The sequence below is a fragment of the Stegostoma tigrinum genome, chromosome 5 (assembly GCF_030684315.1).
Source record: "Stegostoma tigrinum isolate sSteTig4 chromosome 5, sSteTig4.hap1, whole genome shotgun sequence".
In the NCBI taxonomy this organism is placed as follows: domain Eukaryota; kingdom Metazoa; phylum Chordata; class Chondrichthyes; order Orectolobiformes; family Stegostomatidae; genus Stegostoma; species Stegostoma tigrinum.
The window spans coordinates 4,641,950-4,662,436 of record NC_081358.1 but is presented as its reverse complement, the minus strand read 5'-3'; the positions used below and the strand labels follow the sequence as shown (position 1 = coordinate 4,662,436).

General features: G+C 41.0%; 1 protein-coding gene across 4 annotated transcripts in view; it reads right to left on the bottom strand.

Annotated features, from left to right (window-relative positions):
- The window catches only part of LOC125451703 (dual specificity calcium/calmodulin-dependent 3',5'-cyclic nucleotide phosphodiesterase 1A-like), a 793,424-nt gene that overhangs the window by 119,235 nt on the left and 653,702 nt on the right, over positions 1-20,487 (bottom strand). For all 4 annotated transcript variants that reach the window (XM_059645774.1, XM_059645776.1, XM_059645775.1 and 1 more), the window contains 2 exons: positions 19,943-20,083; positions 1,184-1,284 (listed from right to left, as the gene is read on the bottom strand). In XM_059645774.1, coding sequence (XP_059501757.1) covers positions 1,184-1,284; positions 19,943-20,083 — 242 coding nt within the window. The remainder of the gene's footprint in view (positions 1-1,183; positions 1,285-19,942; positions 20,084-20,487) is intronic.

Sequence of the window (20,487 nt, the reverse complement as noted above, 5' to 3'; positions counted from 1 at the left end):
CTTCCTAGAATGTAGCTAATACAGGAAAGTATATAATTTACAGACCAGCACAAGATGGTAATGGAAGGTCATCTCCTTGATCAACTACTGTTCTTATAAAAGCAACAGTGGTTCAGAAAACTGCTCATCCTGCAAGGCCACTTTAAAGTGCGGCTGATGTAAACTGAGAGATGATGACACAGTGATAACGTCACTGGTTTAATAACCTTGAGGCCCCAGCTAACACTCTGGAGATATGTGTTCAAACCTCAAATCAGCTGGTGAAATTTAAATTCAATTAATGCTGAGCCTCAGTGAGGGGGAGCATAAATTGTCATTAAAAAGATCTAAGAGATAATGGAACTGCAGATGCTGGAGAATCCAAGATAACAAAGTGTGGAGCTGGATGAACACAGCAGGCCAAGCAGCATCTCAGGAGCACAAAAGCTGACAAAAGACCTTCATATAAATGACTATCAATCTTATGGAAGACTGGGCAGTGGTACCAATGGCCAATCCATCTTTCAATTGACCAAATCATTATTATGACAGATGACCCGCTGATGAAGGGTCTAGGCCCGAAACGTCAGCTTTTGTGCTCCTGAGATGCTGCTTGGCCTTCTGGGTTTATCCAGCTCCACACTTTGTTGTATTAAAATGATCTACTTCACCAATGAAATTTGTCATCCTTATCTGGTTTGGCCCACAGACTAGGAGCAACATGGCTGTCTCTTAACTATCAATCAAAGTGATTGCGCCTTCGCTCAGATCAAGGGGCAGCTCTAACTCATAACTCTTTAAAAAACTGAAGACGACCCACCAGGGACAGCATGTTCTTTCTCCTGAAGGAGACGAGTGAAACTCCCGGCCACTGGGTTGTTAACCTTTTGAAGTGTCAGTTATCCACTTTCCAGATTTGTTTAAGTTAATTTCACAACCTGACACAGTGGGATATGAACTCATAGGACTGAATTGTATCAGCCTCTGGTTAGTGGGAACAGAGGTGGAGGCACTTGTGAATTAGTGGGAGAGCCACTTTGGCACGGCATCTTGACTTGATGAGCCATGAAATCAGTGAATAAGGCACCGACAGTAAGAATTCAGCGTAAGCATTCCAGTGTTAATTGAAAGGAAGATTTGTCTGAGAAACAAACAATAAACAAGTTTTCGACAGCAAAAGGTAAATGATTAATCTCGATGTTACCTGGTCTGAATGTGGAAATTATTTGTCATTCCTGTGTGTTCGTAGTCATGAATAGCAGCTGCAAATAGCATGGCGAAGATTTCCAGTTCTGTCATCCAGTGCTACAAAATAAATCAGATGGAAAACAGATAATGCACTGTCCTCTTATAGATTCAAGCATAAGGTTCGCTTGCACGCTCAGCAAGAATCCAAGTGCACATTAACAATAGTGAAGTCTCGCAGCACACACAACGACGTTAGGGGCATGTATAACAACCTGAGGAATTGCATCTCAAACCTTTTTTTTGCAGGGAGATTTGGATTCATACATGTGACAGAAATCCTGAATGACTTGTATTCAAGTCATGCTGCACCATACTTTGTGCAATGTCTACGTCCGTATATACGGTTACAGAGTGTGTACAACAGCAATATGTATATTTATACTGTGTGCGCTACATTAATATGTAGCCTGTCACTGTGTGTGTAATACATCAGCGTGCAGGAGGAAATGATCAATTGCATCATTTATGCTTGCCTTTGTGGAGGAGAAATAAGGGAAAATCGTCCACATCTCATCAAGACAAAGATTTTTTGCTGTGGGAGCTGTTTGGAAGATGCCCTTTGTTTTCTGGGAACCTAGTGAAAGGCCCAATTGTCACTTGGCTTTGAGGAGTCAATAATGACCAAGAACTCATTTGCTGAGTGAATGAACATGTGTCATCTGCACACTGAAGTTCAATAACTGAAGCTAGAGTGATTCTGGTTTTGCATCGATGTAACATGGTGTGAACCGTTAACCCTCTGCTCTTTCGATGATCTCCATGCCGGAACTGAATTATCTGGAGGTGAAATGCAGAATTTCAACTGGGAAATAGAGAAAAAGAGTTCGTGCTATGACACCAATGGTTGAGTTGAGGCCATGATCAGGTCAACCATGATTGTGTTAAATGTTGGAGCAGTCTGGACGGACCTCACTGTTAAAAAGTACAATAAGTTAGTGTGTAAACTGGTGACATCCACTGTATCACTGCAAATATACTCCCACGGAGTATGCATTATATCAGTGTGTGCATACTGTTATAGAACAGTGCATCAGTGAGTGAACTATCCAAGTAACTGAGTGAAAATTGTTCAAAGTCTTTTACTCCAGCTCAGTGTTGGCAGACTTCTTTGGAGAGTTCAGGATACCTCAGGAAAGTTGCCCGTTGGAAGTTTCAACTTTCAGGACCATTCCCTCAAATTCAGTGTTTCAGGACTTCTGAAGGATCCTGACACAAATCTTACATCCAAGGAAAAAAGATCCGGGCCCGAGTTTCATTCTCGAGTGAGGGCTGGGCCGCACTACAAGGTTATTGCTGGTCAGAGAATCAGAGTTGTATGTATTGTACACCTGCCTGTGGCCTCCAGGCCCCTGTGAGTAATGTATCATTCTTAACAACATGATATGTACATGACCAACTGGTTTAAACAGAGGAATTATTTAGCATTCAAAGGAAAGCTGGGAATAATTTATTTCTGGTTACCAAAATCATTCAGATAAAACTCTACAGTGTCCGCTATGAATTATTATATTTTCCTTAGAACCTCAGTCGCATATTCACTATAAATGATTCTCCCTTAGTTATGACAGCACATCAAGCACGGAGTTTTATGAAATATGTTTTTTTAAAGGACATCAAATAATCTGTTCATAAAGTGGCTTTTATACCAGATTTTCTCTCATTTTGGTCATGCTACCAGTTTAGCTTTTTATACTCTCCAGTTCTTTGTGAACAATTCAGAATAGATTTTCTAAATGATTTATTTTTAGCCAGTAGCTTCACTTGCCAAAAGTTCCGATCAGCATAGCCAAAATAGATTCCAATATCATTCATAAAGAATGGGCTGTTAAAACTCAAGATTATATTTCTCCCATTTGCTGTAAATTGCTCTTCTCTGGCTTCTCCCAAGCCGTGCTGAACCTAATCTCTGGAGAACTAACAGATATGTTTGTTTCAGTCATTTCCTTTGGACTCAATAGCAAAGGAATGAAGTTGTTGCAAATAATGTGAGAAGGCTTGATTGAAATGTGATGTGTTGTGTTTGAGGATGGGAATTGCCCGAGACCAATCTTTGAAAGGATAGCACCCAACAAACTTTAAAGACTTCCAAATTACTAAAACAAATTATTTAATTCACACATTAAATAACATTTACATTCTGCAGTTGTGAGTGAGGTAAAAGTCATCATTCAAAGTGCTTAGAGTTTAATGCATTTCTCCTGTAATTAATTCACAAAATATGTTGTTGATATGAAAATATTGTTATACCTCACTGGTGTAGCTCAATGGAAATGAAGGCCACAGTAGTACTGGAAGGGGGTTTCTCAAATTGGAGACCTGTGACCAGCGGTGTTCCACAGGGATCTGTGCTGGGACCACTGTTGTTTGTGATATATGTAAATGATTTGGAGGAAGGTACAGATGGTCTGATCAGCAAGTTTGCAGATGACAGTAAGATTAGTGGAGTAGCAGATAGTGAAGGGGACTATCAGAAATTACAGCAGAATATAGATAGATTGGAGAGTTGGGCAGATAAGTGGCAGATGGAGTTCAATCCGGGCAAATGCGAGGTGATGCATTTTGGACGATCAAATTCAAGGGCGAACTGTACAGTAAATGGAAAAGTCCTAGGGAAAATTGATGAACAGAGAGATCAGGGTGTTCAGGTCCATTGTTCCCTGAAGGTGACAACGCAGGTCAATAGCGTGGTCAAGAAGGCATATGGCATGCTTTCATTCATCGGATGGGGTATTGAGTACAAGAGTTGGCAGGTCATGTTACAGTTGTATAAGGCTTTGGTTTGGCCATATTTAGAGTACTGCGTACAGTTCTGGTCACCACATTACCAAAAGGATGTGAATGCTTTGGAGAGGTTGCAGAGGAGGTTCACCAGGATGTTGCCTGGTATGGAGGATGCTAGCTATGGAGAGAGGTTGAGTAGATTAGGATTATTTTCATTAGAAAGACGGAGATTCAGGGGGAACCTGATTGAGGGCTACAAAATCATGAGGAGTATAGACAGGATGGATAGCAAGAAGCTTTTTCCCCAGAGTGGGGGACTCAATTACTAGGGGTGATGAGTTCAAAGTGAGAGGAGGAAAGTTTATGGGAGATATGCGTGGAAAGCTCTTTACGCAGAGCATGGTGGGTGCCTGGAATGTATTGCCAGTGTAGATGGTAGGCACAGACATGATAGTGTCTTTTAAGATATATTTGGACAGGTACATGGATGGGTAGGAAGCAAAGGGATACAGGCCCTAGAAAATAGATGACAGGTTTAGACAGAGGATCTCAATCGGTGCAGGCTTGGAGGGCCGAAGGGACTGTTCCTGTGCTGTAATTTTCTTTGTTCTTTGTTCTATTCCTGGAGTCAACACAAATGTGAAATATTTTCTAAAATTATGCAGAATTCCCTAATTTACCTATTTTTTTTAGACCTGGTTGACAGAGTGCTTGGACCTAGCTGCTATACTTGATGATAAATTACTGTTTATTCCAAATAATGACATTCTATCTACAGATAAACGATTATGAACAATTGACATATAAATCTACTAGTTAAAACTCTAAACCCTCATTAAGTCTCCCCTAACGAAAGTCGAGCACAAACAGGGTGTGATGGGAAGGGGAAAGGCTCAGAAATTAGTTCAATGGTTCCTGCTCACTAGATTTGCTGAGAAGTTTCTTTGCATTTGTCAGGTCATGCTGCTTCTCAATTTACTTCTTCCAGTATTTTCACTTGCTTGCTGAAGGCACATCGTGGCTGGTTCACATTTATAGTGTATCTAACTTCACGGTTAAGAGCCACAGCCTACAGCAAATGCTTAGGCTTTCTTCAGTGATAGGTGTCTCTTTTTTTCCTGCAGATACAGTGCTCGTGGAGATCCAATTGCTTCTCCCAAACATGCACACTCTCAAGCTGTTCGTCTACCTGGGAGGCAGTTACGCATTTGTTGGCAGGTAGGACGGCTTCTCACTAGCCCACACACCAATCAGCCACTTGTTGCCAGCCAAAGCTTCATTCACACACATCTCTTGCCTCCAACTCTTCTGCGTAAGGCGTCTGCTTGAACAAGTAGTTGTGTAAACAGATTTCACAATCAGTGACAGGTTACTTGTTTTAAAGGAAAGTAGCAACCCTTGTTTTTCAGAGAGTTCCTATTTCATTTCCAATCAATAATACAGAAAGATAGAAAGATGTAATCTTTACAATACTTTGCACTGCATTGCAATAAATCTGTAATTTTAGCTGATCTGCATGTTAACATCTCTCTCCACTGGTGCAGAAGGAGAAAGTGACATTTCTGAAGGAAGAAATTATGAGGTTATGTAGTTTTATTATGCTCCCAACGATTCAGGCTCTCTGCGATGGGATATATTTACTGTACATAGTAAATTATGGAAAAGGATGGCACTGATGGGTTAGATATCAAGTTACCCCATTGGAACAATTTCTACAATATTTTGCTAACTTTACAGAGATATTATGTACTGTTAAGCTTTGTTTTCATTCCAAACATCTTCATTTTTGTTTGGAGTTTTTTTTTCCTGTGTGAAGCTGCCGTACTTTGATGGCAGCATTTGTACTTCATCCAGCCTGTACATCTTAGACACCATGGACAATTTTGCATGGCCAGTCCACCTAAGTTGCACATCTTTGGGCTGTGGGAAGAAGCTCATACAGACACAGAGAGAATGTGCAAACTTCATAGAGAGGAAGAGAAGAAGAGATGAAAGAGATATCTCAAAGAAAAGACAATATTGTCACGATTATTACATTTAAGTGAATGAAGATTCCACACTTACAAAGCTCCATTTTCAGGGTTAAAACAAAACTGACCATAATTATGACTAAAAGTTAACTTCTCAGGAAATGTACTAGTCCTAACATTTTCTGGGCATGTTTAATAGACGAATAAAAAAGGCGAGTATAAAAACCCACATTTTGAGGGTTAATTGTGCATTTATACACCAGATGTTGTTGCCTGATTTACCTCATAACAAAGCACTTATTGAGGACATAAGGCACGGTACAGCAGAGGCTACCAGCCCAGCCCCCTGCCTCTTATTTTGTATGTTCGTAAGAAGGGTTATCTTTATCCTCTTTAAAGGGATATAGTACTATCAATATCTGGCACTCTTTTCTTGTTTGGAGGGAGAATGCATCAAAAAATTGTACAAAAGCACAGAACAGAAAGAGATCAATGCACTCACCTCACCTCTGCTGGCTTTCTGAAAGAACTACACAATTAGTCACATACCCTACCTCTTTCCCCAGAGCACTGTGTCTAACCCCTTGTCAAGTTTATAGCCAGTTCCCATTTAAATGGTGCCACTCAGTTTGCTTCCAGCACCATTACAGTTCTGAAGAACAGACATATCAGACTCAAAAATCTTTTTTCTCACTTTGTAGGTGGTGTTGCCAGACCTGCTGAGTTTCTTCAGCACTTTCTGTTTTTCTTTCACCTTTTCAGTCAGTGCATTCTAAATCACACAATTTAATGTCTAAAAATTTCTCTCATCTTACTCTGCTCCAAACCTCAGCCCCAGAACCCACCCCAAACTGCCTGAGTCCTCTGCTTACTTATTTCCTATCATTGGAACAACTTCCTGCCATTGACTATCGAAATGCTTTAAAATTTTGAATACTTCTCAAATCTACCCTTAAATGTCTTTGACTAAATGACTAAAATTACAGCTTTTCCAGTCTTTCTACATAAGTTATGTCCTCGTCCATGCTGTCATTCCAATAAAGCTTCTCTGCAAGGTTATGAAATATTTGATAAAGTTGAACATGATCCTTCTGTTAAACCCTAAATAATTGTGCATAAGGGTTTGGCATAACATCTTTACTTTTGTACATATTCTTCCACTAATGAAACTAATGATCTAGGCCTGAAACATCAGCTTTCCTGCTCCTCTGATGCTGCTTGGCCTGTTGTGTTCAGCCAACTCTTCACCTTATTACCTCAGCGATCTATTCTGCTCTTTTGAAAACCTTCTCAACATATCCTGCCATCTTCAAAGAGTTGCATGGGTGAATTTCCTGATGTGTCTGGACCAGCATTGTTTTTCAATAGTTCTTCCCTTCAAAATCCACTTGCTAAATATGCATAATTTTAATTATAATGAATCTGTATGAAATTATTGCAATAATTCATTCATATAATTTACTGCAGTGTGATAAATTTAGTTATAATCATAAACATTGTTAACATTTTTTCATATACAAGGCGCATCTTTAATGTTCCTGTATAACTCTTTATTATTCACTGAAGCTCAGTAATATTTATGCTAATGATTTGGTTTTTAAACTGTTTTAACAGTCAGAGGACTTTTTATTCCTATCCGGTGAACAATTCTCAGTTATCTCAACCATATACTTGGCTGGCTTATTTTATGACTGACTGTAAACACTTCAATGATTCTACTGATAGTTTATTGGAGATGGAAAAAGAATCATAGACAGGATCGTGGAATAGTGACAGTCATAGGGGCTGCTGTGTGTGTGCTGGCCCTTGGAATATGCAATTTTCCCAATGTCACTCCCACCCATTTCCTTGCGCCTCCCTCCTTTTCAGGTAACAGTCTAATTCCCTGTTGAAAGCCCAATTTGATCCAGTCTCTGATACACTCACGGCAAGTGCATTCCAGATCCTAACTTCTTGCCACATGAGAAGAGTACTGCCTCACTCCACCACTGCTACATTTTCCAATTACCTTAAATCTGTTCCTTCTGGATCCTGTTCCTCCTAATAATGGGGACAGTTTCTCCCTGGTTACGCTGTGCAAACAGCTCATGGTCCTGAACACCTGTATCAAATTTCCCCTTCAAGGAAAACTAACTCAGAACTCCTCTGTGAAGTGCAAGATTAAAGTAAAGGGATTGTATGGTGCAGCAGCATCTCAGGAGCACAAAAGCTCCTGAGATGCTGCTGGGCCTGCTGTGTTCATCCAGCCTCACCTTTCGTTATCTTGGATTTTCCAGCATCTGCAGTTCCCATTATCACAGATGTATGGTGCATCTTGTTTTCAGTGGCACCAGCGTGACCCAGGGGGCCTTACCAGGGAAGGTAAGGTTTATTCTTCCCTGTATAAAAACTTATCTCATGCAGCAGCGGCCTTCTTGATTTCAGCAGCGGGAGTGGTGAGGATGTGAGCCCGGAAGTGAACTTCATCCAGTCCCACACTTTATTATCTAATATTTTCAGACATTGGCTAAACCCAAAGCACTGCACATGTCTCCCAACCATCCTCCTCCTCGAGCCAAAACAAAGACTGTGTGGAGGGTCGGTAGGGTAAGGCTTATTTTTGTTGTTCTTCTGGAAATCTAGAGCAGAGGGAATGGAAGCTTGGGCAGTCGCAAGCTCCTCTTGCAGGATGTGGGAGGTAAGGGTCACTGCTAGTGTTCCCTCTGACTTCACCTGTGAGAAGTGCACCTAACTCCAGCTCCTCAAATACCACACTAGGGAACTGGAGCTGGAGCTGGATGAACTCTGGATCATTTGGGAGGCTGAAGGGATGATAGAGAGGAGTTACAAGGAGGTGGTCACACCCAAGGTACAGGAAAAAAGGTAGCTGGGTGACTGTCAGGAAGGGGTAAGGGAATAGGCAGATAGTGCAGGATCCCCTGTGGCCATTCCTCTCAATAATAAGTATACTGCCTTGGATACTGTTGTGGGGGGAATTACCTATGAGGAGAAGGCCATAGCGGACAGGTCTCTGGCACTGAGGCTGAGCCTGACCCTGTGGCACAGAAAGGAAGGGGGGAGAACAAGACAGCAATTGTAGTGGGGGTTCAATAGTAACAGGCACAGACAAGGCAGTTCTGTGGACGCAAGTGAGATGAAAGGATGGTATGTTGCCTCCCGGGTGCCAGGGTCCGTGATGTCTCGGATCGTGTCTTCAAGATCCATAAGGGGTAGGGTGAGCAGCCGGCCGTCATGGTATACATCGGTACCAATGACATTGGGAGAAAGAAGGATCGAGAATGTGAAAAACGAGTAGAGAGTTAGGTTGGAAGTTGAAGACCAGGACAAACAGGGTATTTATCTCTGGATTACGACCAGTGCCATGTGATAACAAGGTAAGAAATAGGGAAAGTGTGCAGCTAAACACATTGCTACAGGGCTGGTGCAGAAGGGAGGGCTTCAATTATGTGGATAATTGGAGCACATCCTGGGTAACGCGGGACCTGTACAGTAAGGACGGGTTGCACCTGAACCAGAAGGGCACAAATATCCTGGGAGGGAGATTTGCTCAAGCTCTGTGGGATGATTTAAACTAGTTCCGTAGGGGGTGGAGAGCCGGATTTATAATTCAGAGCATGAGGTATTCGGCCTTCCAACAGACACAACATGGGGTGAGGTGGTTTATAAAGAAACGCAGTCGATGGAGCGTACTTGTGTGTACAGAGATGGTTTGAGGTGTGTGTACTTCAATGCTAGAAGTATCAGAAATAAAGTGAATGAACTCAGAGCAATGGTTGGAACTTGGAGCTACGATGTTGTGGCCATTACAGAAACTTGGGTGACTCAGGGAGAGGAATGGTTGTTGGAAGTTCTGGGATTTAGATGCTTTAAAAGAAATAGGGAGGGTGGAAAAAGAGGTGGGGGAGTGGCATTGCTAGTTAGGGCTAGTATAGCGGCTACTGAAAGGCAGTTCGAGAATGATATATCTCCAGAATCAGTTTGGGTTGAGGTCAGGAACAAGAAAGGAGCAGTCACTTTGTTGGGTTTTTTTTTGCGGACCCCCTAATAGTTGCAGAGAAGTGGAGGAGTGGATTGGGAGGCAGATACTGGAAAGGTGCAGAAGTGACAGGGTTGTAGTCATGGGTGACTTCAACTTTCCAAATATTGGTTAGAAACATTTTAGTTGTAATAGTTTAGATGGAGCAGATTTTGTCCAGTGCGTTCAGGAAGGGTTCCTGACACAGAATGTAGATAGCCCAACACGAGGAGAGGCCACTTTGCATTTGGTGCTTGGCAATGAACCGGGGCAAGTGTTAGACCTGTGGGTAGGAGAGCATTTTGGCGGTAGCAATCATAACTCTGTTTCTTTTACAATAGTCATAGAAGAGGATAGATACATACAGCAGGATAAGGTTTATAAATGGGGGAAGAGTAATTATAATTCTGTAGGGCAAGAACTGGGTAACATAAAATGGGAACAGATGCTGTCAGGGAAGTGCAGTATAGAAATGTGGAGATTGTTTAAGGAATGCATACTGCATGTGCTCGATATGTTTGTCCCTAGCAGGCAGGGAGGATGTGGTCATGTGAGGGAGCCTTGGTTCTCGAGAGAGGTCAAACGACTGGTTAAGAGGAAGAAGGAGGCTTATGTAAGGTTTAGGAAAAGATGAATGGAAAAGGTTCTAAAGGGATATAAGTTAGCCAGGAAAGAGCTGAAGAAAGGGCTTAGGAGAGCAATAAGGGGGCATGCGAAAACCTTGGCGGATAGCATCAAGGAAAACTCCAAGGCTTTTTACACCTATGTGCAGAACAAGAGAACGACCAGAGAAAGGGTAAGGCCACTCAAGGATTGTAAAGGGAATTTGTGCCCAGAGGCTAAAGAGATAGGAGAGGTCCTTAATGAATACTTTTCTTTGGTATTCACAACTGTGAGGGACCTGGTTGCAGGGGAGGACAGTGTGAAACAGGCAGGTAGGGTAGCGGAGGTCGATGTTAGTAAGGAAGGTGTGCTAGGAACTCTGAGGATCTTGAAGACAGATAAGTCCCCCGGGCCTAATGGGAATTATCCAAGGATTCCACGGGAAGTGAGGGAAGAGATCACAGGGCCTTTGGTCATGATTTTTTCATCCTCACTGTCCACGGGTATGGTGCCGGAAGATTGGAAAGAGGCAAACGTCATTCCCTTGTTCAAAAAAGGGAACAGGAACAATCCCGGAAATTACAGGCCATTTAGTCTTACACCAGTGGCAGGAAAATTATTGGAAAGGGCTCTGAGAGGTAGGATTTATGATCACTTGGAAATGCACAGTATGATTCGTGATTGTCAGCATGGATTTGTGAGGGGTAGATCATGCCTCACAAACCTTACTGAATTATTTGAAGAGGTGGCCAAACACGTGGATAAAGGAAGAGCGGTGGGTGTGGATTTAAGTAAGGTGTTTGATAAGGTTCCCCATGGTAGGCTCATGCAGAAGGTAAGGAGGCATGGGATCGGGGGAAACGTGGCAGACTGGATTCAGAACTGGCTAACCCTTAGAAGACAAAGGGTGGTAGTGGATGGAAAACATTCAACATGGTGCTCAGTTACAAGTGTGGTGTACCACAGGGATCTGTTCTGGGTCCTTTTCTATTTGTGATTTTTGTAAATGATTTGGATGAAGGAGTGGAAGGGTGGATTAGCAAGTTCGTGGACAATACAAAGATGGGTCACACTGTGGGCAGTGCAGAGGGCTGTTCTAGGTAACAAAGGGACATTGATAGGATGCAGAGCTGGGCTGAGAAGTGGCAGATAGAATTTAACCCTGAAAAGTGTGAGGTGATTCATTTTGGAAGGACAAACTTGAAAGCAGGATACAGGGTTAACGGAAAGATTCTTGGCAGTGTGGAGGAGCAGAGGGATCTTGGGGGTTCATGTTCACAGTTCCCTGAAAGCTGCCACCCAGGTGGATAGAATTGCTAAGAAGGCGTATGACGTGTTAGCTTTCCTTAATAGAGGGATTGAGTTCAAGAGACATGAAGTTATGCTCTAGCTATACAAAAGCCTGGTTCAGCCACATCTGGAGTATTGTGTCCAGCTCTGGTCGCCCCATTACAGGAAGGATGTGGAAGCATTGGAAAAGGTGCAGAGGAGATGTACCAGGATGTTGGAATGGAGGGAAGGTCTTACGAAGAAAGGTTAAGAGAGTTACAGTGTTTCTCTTTAGAACGATGAAGGATGAGAGGTGACTTGATAGAGATGTACAAAATGATCAGAGGTATAGATAGAGTAGACAGCCAGAGACTTTTTTCTCAGGTGGAGGTAGCTATTACAAGGGGACATAGTTTTAAAGTGAGTGGAGATAGATATAGGAGAGACTGCAAAGGTAGGTTCTTTACTCAGTGTGGTCAGGGCATGGAATGCATTACCAGAGAGGGTAGCGGAGTCGGCCTCATTAGGGCCATTTAAGTGGCTATCAGATAGGCATATGGATGATAGTATAAAGTAGTGGTAGAGGTTAGATAGACATTAGGTTTAGGGTAAAAGTTCGGCACAACATCGTGGGCTGAAGGGCCTGCATTGTGCTGCACTGTTCTATGTTCCAAGTTCTATATTCTATATCAGGTGAAATATTCAAGCAAGAAACATATCTCATACAATAGTTTGAAGGGGTTAGTGAAGAGCAAAATGAGACTGGTGAGGATAGAATTTGAGAATAAATATTTGAGAATAAGCATGACTGAAATGCATAATGCCAAATATCACAGCTACTATTTCACACCCTATATTAGAATAATTGCCTTGTGAAGATGACAGGGGTTTTGAATCAAATGCAATTGACTTTTCATCTTGCAAAAGACATGCACCCAGGCCTTTCTCAATGGATCCACTTCAATAACCAGGGCTTTTCTGCAGTCACGGTGTTGTAGTAAACAAACTCTTGCTGGCAGAACCTGCTTGAGAAAATCACCCATGGGCTGATGATAACAAGGTGTAGAACTGGATGAACACAGCAGGCCAAGCAGCATCAGAGGAGCAGGAAAGCTGTCGTTTCAGGTCAAGATCAACCTTCAGAAAATTGGACTGATGGTTGTTTTCCGCCTACTACGATGTCTGTCTTAAGCAAATCTCTCGGCAAAGCTATCTTACCTGAGAAGTTGGGACCATATGGCAAGAAGAAATTTAAAAATCAGAGGCAACATCCATTCTTGAATCAGGATGGATTCCATGGGTAGAGTAAATTGACCCAAAAAATTATCTGGTTGACACACTCAATTTTTCAACAGATGAAGGTTGTGTCATGCTCCGCCTTTGACTTCCCTATGACCACAATATTGTTCGTTATACAAATACAACCTGGTATATTCCAAAAAATCCTAACCATGTCCTGCAGGTAGCTCAAATGGTGACCTCTGGAAACAGAACAGTCCGAAAAACTATCCTAAATGTCACCTTCTCTTGGGATTCCTCTGATCAATGGACGGGCTGGTATACAACCTTCACACATAACTTTGAAAGTAATCTTGCCCTAGATAATTTAGGATATCGTTCTTTCAGGATTGGTATTTTGTGTTGACACCTTGGATCGAGTTGCTCTGACAGTGCTATGGAACTGCTGCAGTCCGGATGGTAGTCAACCTTCTAAACAATTCCCAGTTTGTTGTCGGGAAATGACTGGGGATTAGCTCAATTGGTCTTCTAGACAGCCACCATAGTCAACATGTCAAATAGCCCCCTTGTGGGTTGGAACTACTCTACGATGCTATAATTCTATGACATCAATAAATCAGATGTCTCAAACAAACTAAATTCATTCAGAGTCAGGGACTCAACAAATTTAACAGAGTAAAAATCTGGGTAAAGAAGAAAACAATGATGTGAATGAGAAGTTCAAATAATTTATGGTGGCTCAGTGGTTAGCAGTGCAGCCTCACAGCACCAGGGACCCAGGTTCAATTCCAGCCTCGGCGACTGTCTGTGTGGAGTTTGCACATTCTCCCCATGTCTGCGTGTGTTTCCTCTGGGTGCTCCAGTTTCCATCCACAGTCCAAAGATGAGCAGGTTAGGTGGATTGGCCATGCTAAATTGTCTGCAGTGTTCAGGGATGTGTAGATTAGGTAGGCTGCAAGGGGACAGGTCTGGGTGGGACGCTCTGAGGTTCAATGTGGAATTGTTGGGCCGAAGGGATTCTATGAATGTGTCTACACATATGTTCTATGAATGTCTCTATGAACTTCCATCCCCATAGTTTTAAAGGAACTAGATGTGAACATTACAGCAGTGCTAACTGTCATGTTGCAAAGTTCTCTTAATTTAGGAACTGTTCCTTTAGATTGAAAAATTGTGTGCATCACCTTGATGTATCGGTTAGTTAGCTTACCGTCTGTTGACAAGAAAATATATGGGTCTAAAATTAAAAACAGAACTATAGATCACCTTAATTTTTTTCAGCTAAACAGCAAAAACCATGAAGGATTTGTAGAAGGACAATGTGACAAATGCCTGACAAAACTGATTGAATTTGTCGAGGAGGTGACTAATGCAGTGGACAAGGATTGTTAACGGATATTATATCTTTGAATTTCCACAAGGCGTTTGATGAAGTCCCTCATAAAAGGCTGTTAATTAAAGTTGAAACGCATGGAATTGGAGGCAGACTATTGACCTGACCAGGAAATTAACTGAATTGTAGAAGACAGAAAGTAAGAATAATTGGCAGGTAATTCTAAGTGGTAGAATGAAACTGGTCCATAAGCATGAGCAATTTTGGTTCATTTAATACTGGGTATCAGACAAGCTCTCCAATGATTTGGAGACAGTTGATAAAGATGATGATGAGGTGTAGCTGGGTGTCACCAGTATTACATGTGGAAACAGACACAGGGAGTTCAAATGGTCCTACAAAGCAAATGCTGGTAGTTGTGAATAAAGAGGGAGCAAAGGTCAGATCTATGAGAGGCAGCATTAGGGAACGGTGTGCAAATGGGAAGTATAACCACCATTGACAAACCTCTGGTTTCATGCAGAGAAAGAAGAATGGGGCCAAGAGAGAGCAGTTCAAGCCAGCTAGCTATACAACAGCGGAGCGACATGGGAGCAGGATAGTGTGATCAATTATGTCAAAGGCTGCAGACAGACTATGAGGATGAGGAGGGATAACCTACTTTTATGAAAGTCATGTAAGGTGTCATTTATGACTTTGATAAGGCTCATTTCAGTACAATGATAGGGGCGATTACAGGGAATCAATCATGGAGCTCTTGGAAAGCTGGGAATATGATTGGGGAACAACATGTATTCAAGGGCTATGGGGAAGAAAGAATTTATGGAGGGGCAGTTATTTCCAAGGATAGAGGGGTCAATGGTCGGTTTCCTGAAGAAGGAAACGATAACAGCAAGTTTGATGGAGAAAGGTTCAGAACCTGAGGAGGGACAATCACTAACAGTGCCAGGAACATGTGAGCCACAAAGGGAAATTGGTTGGCAAGTCCTTTTGAGGGATTAGGGTTAAGAGAGCAGGAGGTGCATCTCGGGGACAGCATGAACTCAGAGATGGCAAGAGGGGAGGCATGAAAGAAAGTTAAGAAAGATACAGACTTCCAGCTAGGGCAGAGTGAAGCTTCATGGAAGGTCGGTCAGACATGTTATGGAAGGGAGGGATATCGCGGAGGCTACGGAATGGATGGTCACAGCAAAACATCTTAACGATGCCACAAACATATAAAATAAAGGAGAAGAGGCAAAACAATAAGAGCACAAGAGAGTGAACTAATAAAGGAAAGAAACAAGTCCTGCATCCTACCTGAATAAAACAAAAAGCAACAAACCTCTAACAGAAGAAAAAATCCAAGGTAAGCCTTTAACCATGGACTGGGCAGCAACTGACATATTCTCTGAACAAGAGCTATTTAAGCAACATGCACAGCTTTACTTCACAGATCATGCCATAAAAGATTCAGACAGCAGATCTCTTAAAATCTTACTATCAGCAAGAAGGAGCTTTGCTATATAAATACATCTCATCTTTCTAAGAACAATAAAACTGATCCAGAGGAGATCTGGATAGAGCATGAGCATTCTAAAGACACTAATCTGCAGCTACATTCTGTTTGTAGTTTCCACATGAGTATTCAACTATATTTCATACTTAACTATGTGAGCATAACTAAGATTATTTAGAATAAAAATAGAAAATACTGGAAATACTCAGCAGGTCAGGCAGTTTCTGTGGAGTAAACAGAGTTCATATTTCAGTCATTAATGATTGGTTTAACATGATGTTAACACTGTTTTCAATCCACAGATGCTGCAAGACCTGCAGAGTATTTCCTGCACTTTTTGTGCTTATTTTGTATGAATGTAAGTCTTTTTATTTCTTAATTTACTTACGTTCAAGGACAGTAGCACAAAGTTTTGTTACTTCTAATTATAATAACGTTCTTCATCCCAAATAGCATCAGTGCAAACATCCTTCATATTTTTCCTAAGGTCCTTGCACTTCTCTTGACTGTTCAACTACCAATAGTTCAGCTAATGACTAAAAAGGTCATTAAAAGTTCCAACAGATCTGTTTTGCTTTTACAACCTAGATCTTCATTTATAAACTGAAGTAATTAAATTATTGACTTGTTCTGTCAGCAAGTTCTCTCTTATGTTTGTAAATCATGCCACTTATAGGATAGTTGCTGTTTTCCTTTATCAGCCCACCTAAATTACATCATGTGTAATTTCCCCACCAAACATATTCCTGTTCATCTTGCTCAGCATCATGAATGTTACAACTATGCTGATTACTTTCTACTATACTTACAAATATTGTATCATCTGAAAAGTTAATAACATTGTTCCCTATACCCAAGATTAAACAACTTATATCAAATAAAAATATGGCTGGCTGCTAACCAGAACCCACAGAAGACCACCTCAACCAGTTCCCAGTCTGAGAGACATCAATCCACGTCCTGTTTAATGCCATTGTGCTAATCTATTATCTATCTTCACAAACAGCCTGCTTGGCATTTTGCTATATACCTTGCCAGATTACATAAAAATCTTAATTATTTTAAATTTCAATGCAAAATTGGATAACAATTTGAAAGGGAAAAATAGGCAGTACATAAGAGAAAAGGTAGGGAAGTGGGAGTAATCAGTACTTCCAAAGAAGTAACATTGATGTGCAATATAGTCTTCTGTGCTGCATCAATCTATGACTTCTTGAAGAGTAATTAGTTGGGAACGAACTTCCTTTTTAATTTAGTAATTGCCTGAGTGTGCTGGGCATGGAAAGTGCCACAAATACGAAGTTGCTACAAACTCAGCAGGTCTGGCAGCATCTGTGAAAGGAAAAACAGAGTTAATGTTTTGGGTCTGGTGGCCCTTCCTCAGAACTTCTGAGGAGGGGTCATCGGACCTGAAATGTTAACACTGTTTTCTTCTGAAGTTCTGAGGAATGGTCACCGGACTCAAAACGTTAACTCTGTTTTTTCCCTCACAGATGCTGCCAGACCTGCCGAGCTTTTCCAGCAACTTTGTTTTTGTTCCTGATTTACAGCTTCCGCAGTTCTTCCGGTTTTTATTATAGAGTGTGCCACCATGAAGTAGACAAGAAAGAATGAGAAAGTCTAAATACTTGTGGTTCTGCAAGATTGAGAGGAAGGAATTGAATGGAAGATTCACAATATACGAAAGATTGATGGCAATTATATGAATTTGAGACAGGAACAAAGATGGAATTTACAATCCACACCACATTACCTCGCCAGGTGTTGAAATGTGTATGTTGGTGAAATTTGTACATTGATCTGTTTACTTACTTCAAGTTCAATGTATTCATTTTGTTCTATGCAGCCACTTCTGATTGAGCAGACAAACATGTATGCATGTATGCAGAAACAAGTACACAGAGTCACGCACATAACTATACACACATAAGCACAGAATTGCTGAAGTGTTACTGTGATTTTGCAGGTCTCTCTGCGTATTCCACATATTCTGATGAAGTTGTTGTTTGGTCAGATGCCAACCAAACAACGTGAAGCATCTGAAGGTGGAATCCTAATCAACCATTAGCAGTAACAGGAGAAAATGGGCAGCAGGTGACTGAACGCTATCTTATCCACGCCATTCTGAAGCCACAGAAAATCTCTCGTTGCAATATCAACCTATCAATTTCAGACCAGAAGTGAATAAACATTATCTCAGGAAGTAGTAGCATCAAGTATGGAGGTATTTATGGGGGCATTTTCTCCCTGATTTGTAGACAAAACTACACAATGAAATTTTAATACAGATTTGCATTTGCAGTCAGTCATACACCATCAAATCCGTAGAGGAAGCTGCTGCGTTGCACAAGTACAGAATTGGGAAAGAGCAATGCATTTCATCTCTCTGCATTACACGTAATTGAGACAAGCAGAGAAAATGCAGCCATGAGGTATGGTTTGGAGTATTTTATTTTATGGTGCTTGTGATAACTTAACCTTCAAAAAGGTACCAGTAATTCTCCATTTTTGAACAATTACCACTAATTGAGAAGTATGACATACACACAACCAGCACAGATTTCGAACTGTCCTGGATTTTGGGTTACCCATTACTCAACATGTGTATCCAGAAATAGGCACCTGGTTTGTATTTAAATCATGCACTTTCAATCAATTCCTGATTGGATTTGCCCAACCTATATGCTGATTATGGTTGCCCATAATTACAGGTATATTTTTATTGCATGCCACTCTAATTTTATGTTTAAAATCTTGCTCAACATTATCACTACAGCTTTGTGGTCTATATACAGCATCCACTAACATTTTCCACCCTCAGTGCTTCCAAGCACGAATCATACTTAACTAAGCTGATGCCTTTTCTCACAGTTGCATTAAACCAGCAATGCTACCCCACTTCTTGTTCCTTTAGTATGTCCTTCCTATGAACTGAACACCCCAAGATATTCAGTTCCCATCCCTGGTCACCCTAGGGCCTCATCTCTATAATCCAAACTATATTATGTTCCTCTGTGCGTATTAAATGGCTAATTCAATGAGTTTATTGCAAATACCCCATGCATTAAGACACAATATCTTAAAGCTTAACATTTCTTCTTAATATTGTTAGTGACAGAGTATGGACAGAGGATTCCCTTCTCCAAAGGACAATAGTTAACCAACCTGGTTCTTTTTAATGAAAATCAGCAATGATTACATGGTCACAATGAAGCAAGCTTTTTAATTCCAGATTTCTTTTGAAATCAAATTTGACTATCTGCCGTGGTGGGATTCAAACCCATGTCCAGTGATTGCTTATTTCATGACATTACCACTGTGCCCCTGTTCTCCCAAAGCTTGCTTCACAGAATAAGTTATATAAATGTTATACATGTTGAGCAGCACCCAGTTTTTTTGGGGGGTGATTCAGGATTGTGAAAAGCTGATTTGAGATTCTCTACCAGTAGGACTATTTTTATATTTCACTATTTAATCACAAAATCTACCAGAAGGAAAAAGACCCTTTCCACCAGGCATAAAATCAAATCTACAAGGCATAGCCCACACATCATTTCAGGATAGCATAACTAACAAGCTTATCAAATTGCAAGAAGCAAATCGTGAATTCTATTAGTAATGAATAAAACAAGAAATTGACCGTGCCAAGAAACAAGGTTAAAGCGTTCAATTTGCCAATCTCTCAGTTTATAGTTTGAATGAGTCAGTGAGATTGTAGATCTGATTATCTGTGCTGCAATTCTCCACAGCACAGCTTTGACAGCTCAGGATTGAGGGATGTACCCTGTGGAATAAATATATAAGCAGGGACCAGTTAACAATAAGCATTTCGATTGATGCAATTATGAGCAATCGTTGCACTGACATCCCTCATTCAGTCACCAGTGCAATATGGCAGTATAGCACATTGAATGAAGAGAAGTCTCATAGCCTAGCCTTCTCGGGTTATCCTACTTTTGTTCTGCTATATTTTAAATTTTAAAAAAGCAAAGTGCTTCATTGGGTTTTGCTTTCATGCTTTAAATGCACAAAAGCAAGTTTACATACGATTATGCCACAGTACTTACCACAATACCAGTTCTCAGGATAAAGTAATGGACTGTCTGTGTAACATCTGCTGCATGTAGTAGATTATGATAGGGGTTTTTATGTTTCATGTATCCAACTTCTAGAGCTTCAATGAATGACACAAGGGAGGAAATAGGGATCTGAAACGAAGAAAAATATAAAAGAAAGAAAGTTTGCACTGTAATTATATCTGAGACACTCGTCTGGTATCAGTAATAAAATATATCAAGGTGGAATGTGGGAAATTAAATTGCCTCAATGGCTTACAGTCTCCCATATGTTCTGCTCAACACTTGCTGCATGGCAGCTGAGAGAAAAGGAAAAAGTCTGAACATTAAGAGATATACGTTTCAGGACTAAGTCTTTATTCAACTGAGGCTTTATTTGTCACATACGGCCAACAAAGAAATTAGTCCAATTCTGTAAGAAATACACAAAAAAATTAGAAACCTAAGTTTCACCACAGCAAACTCTGACACTGGTTTTAATAAATCTGATCATATTTGGATGAATACCAGGGAAACAAAATAAACTTCAGAATAAT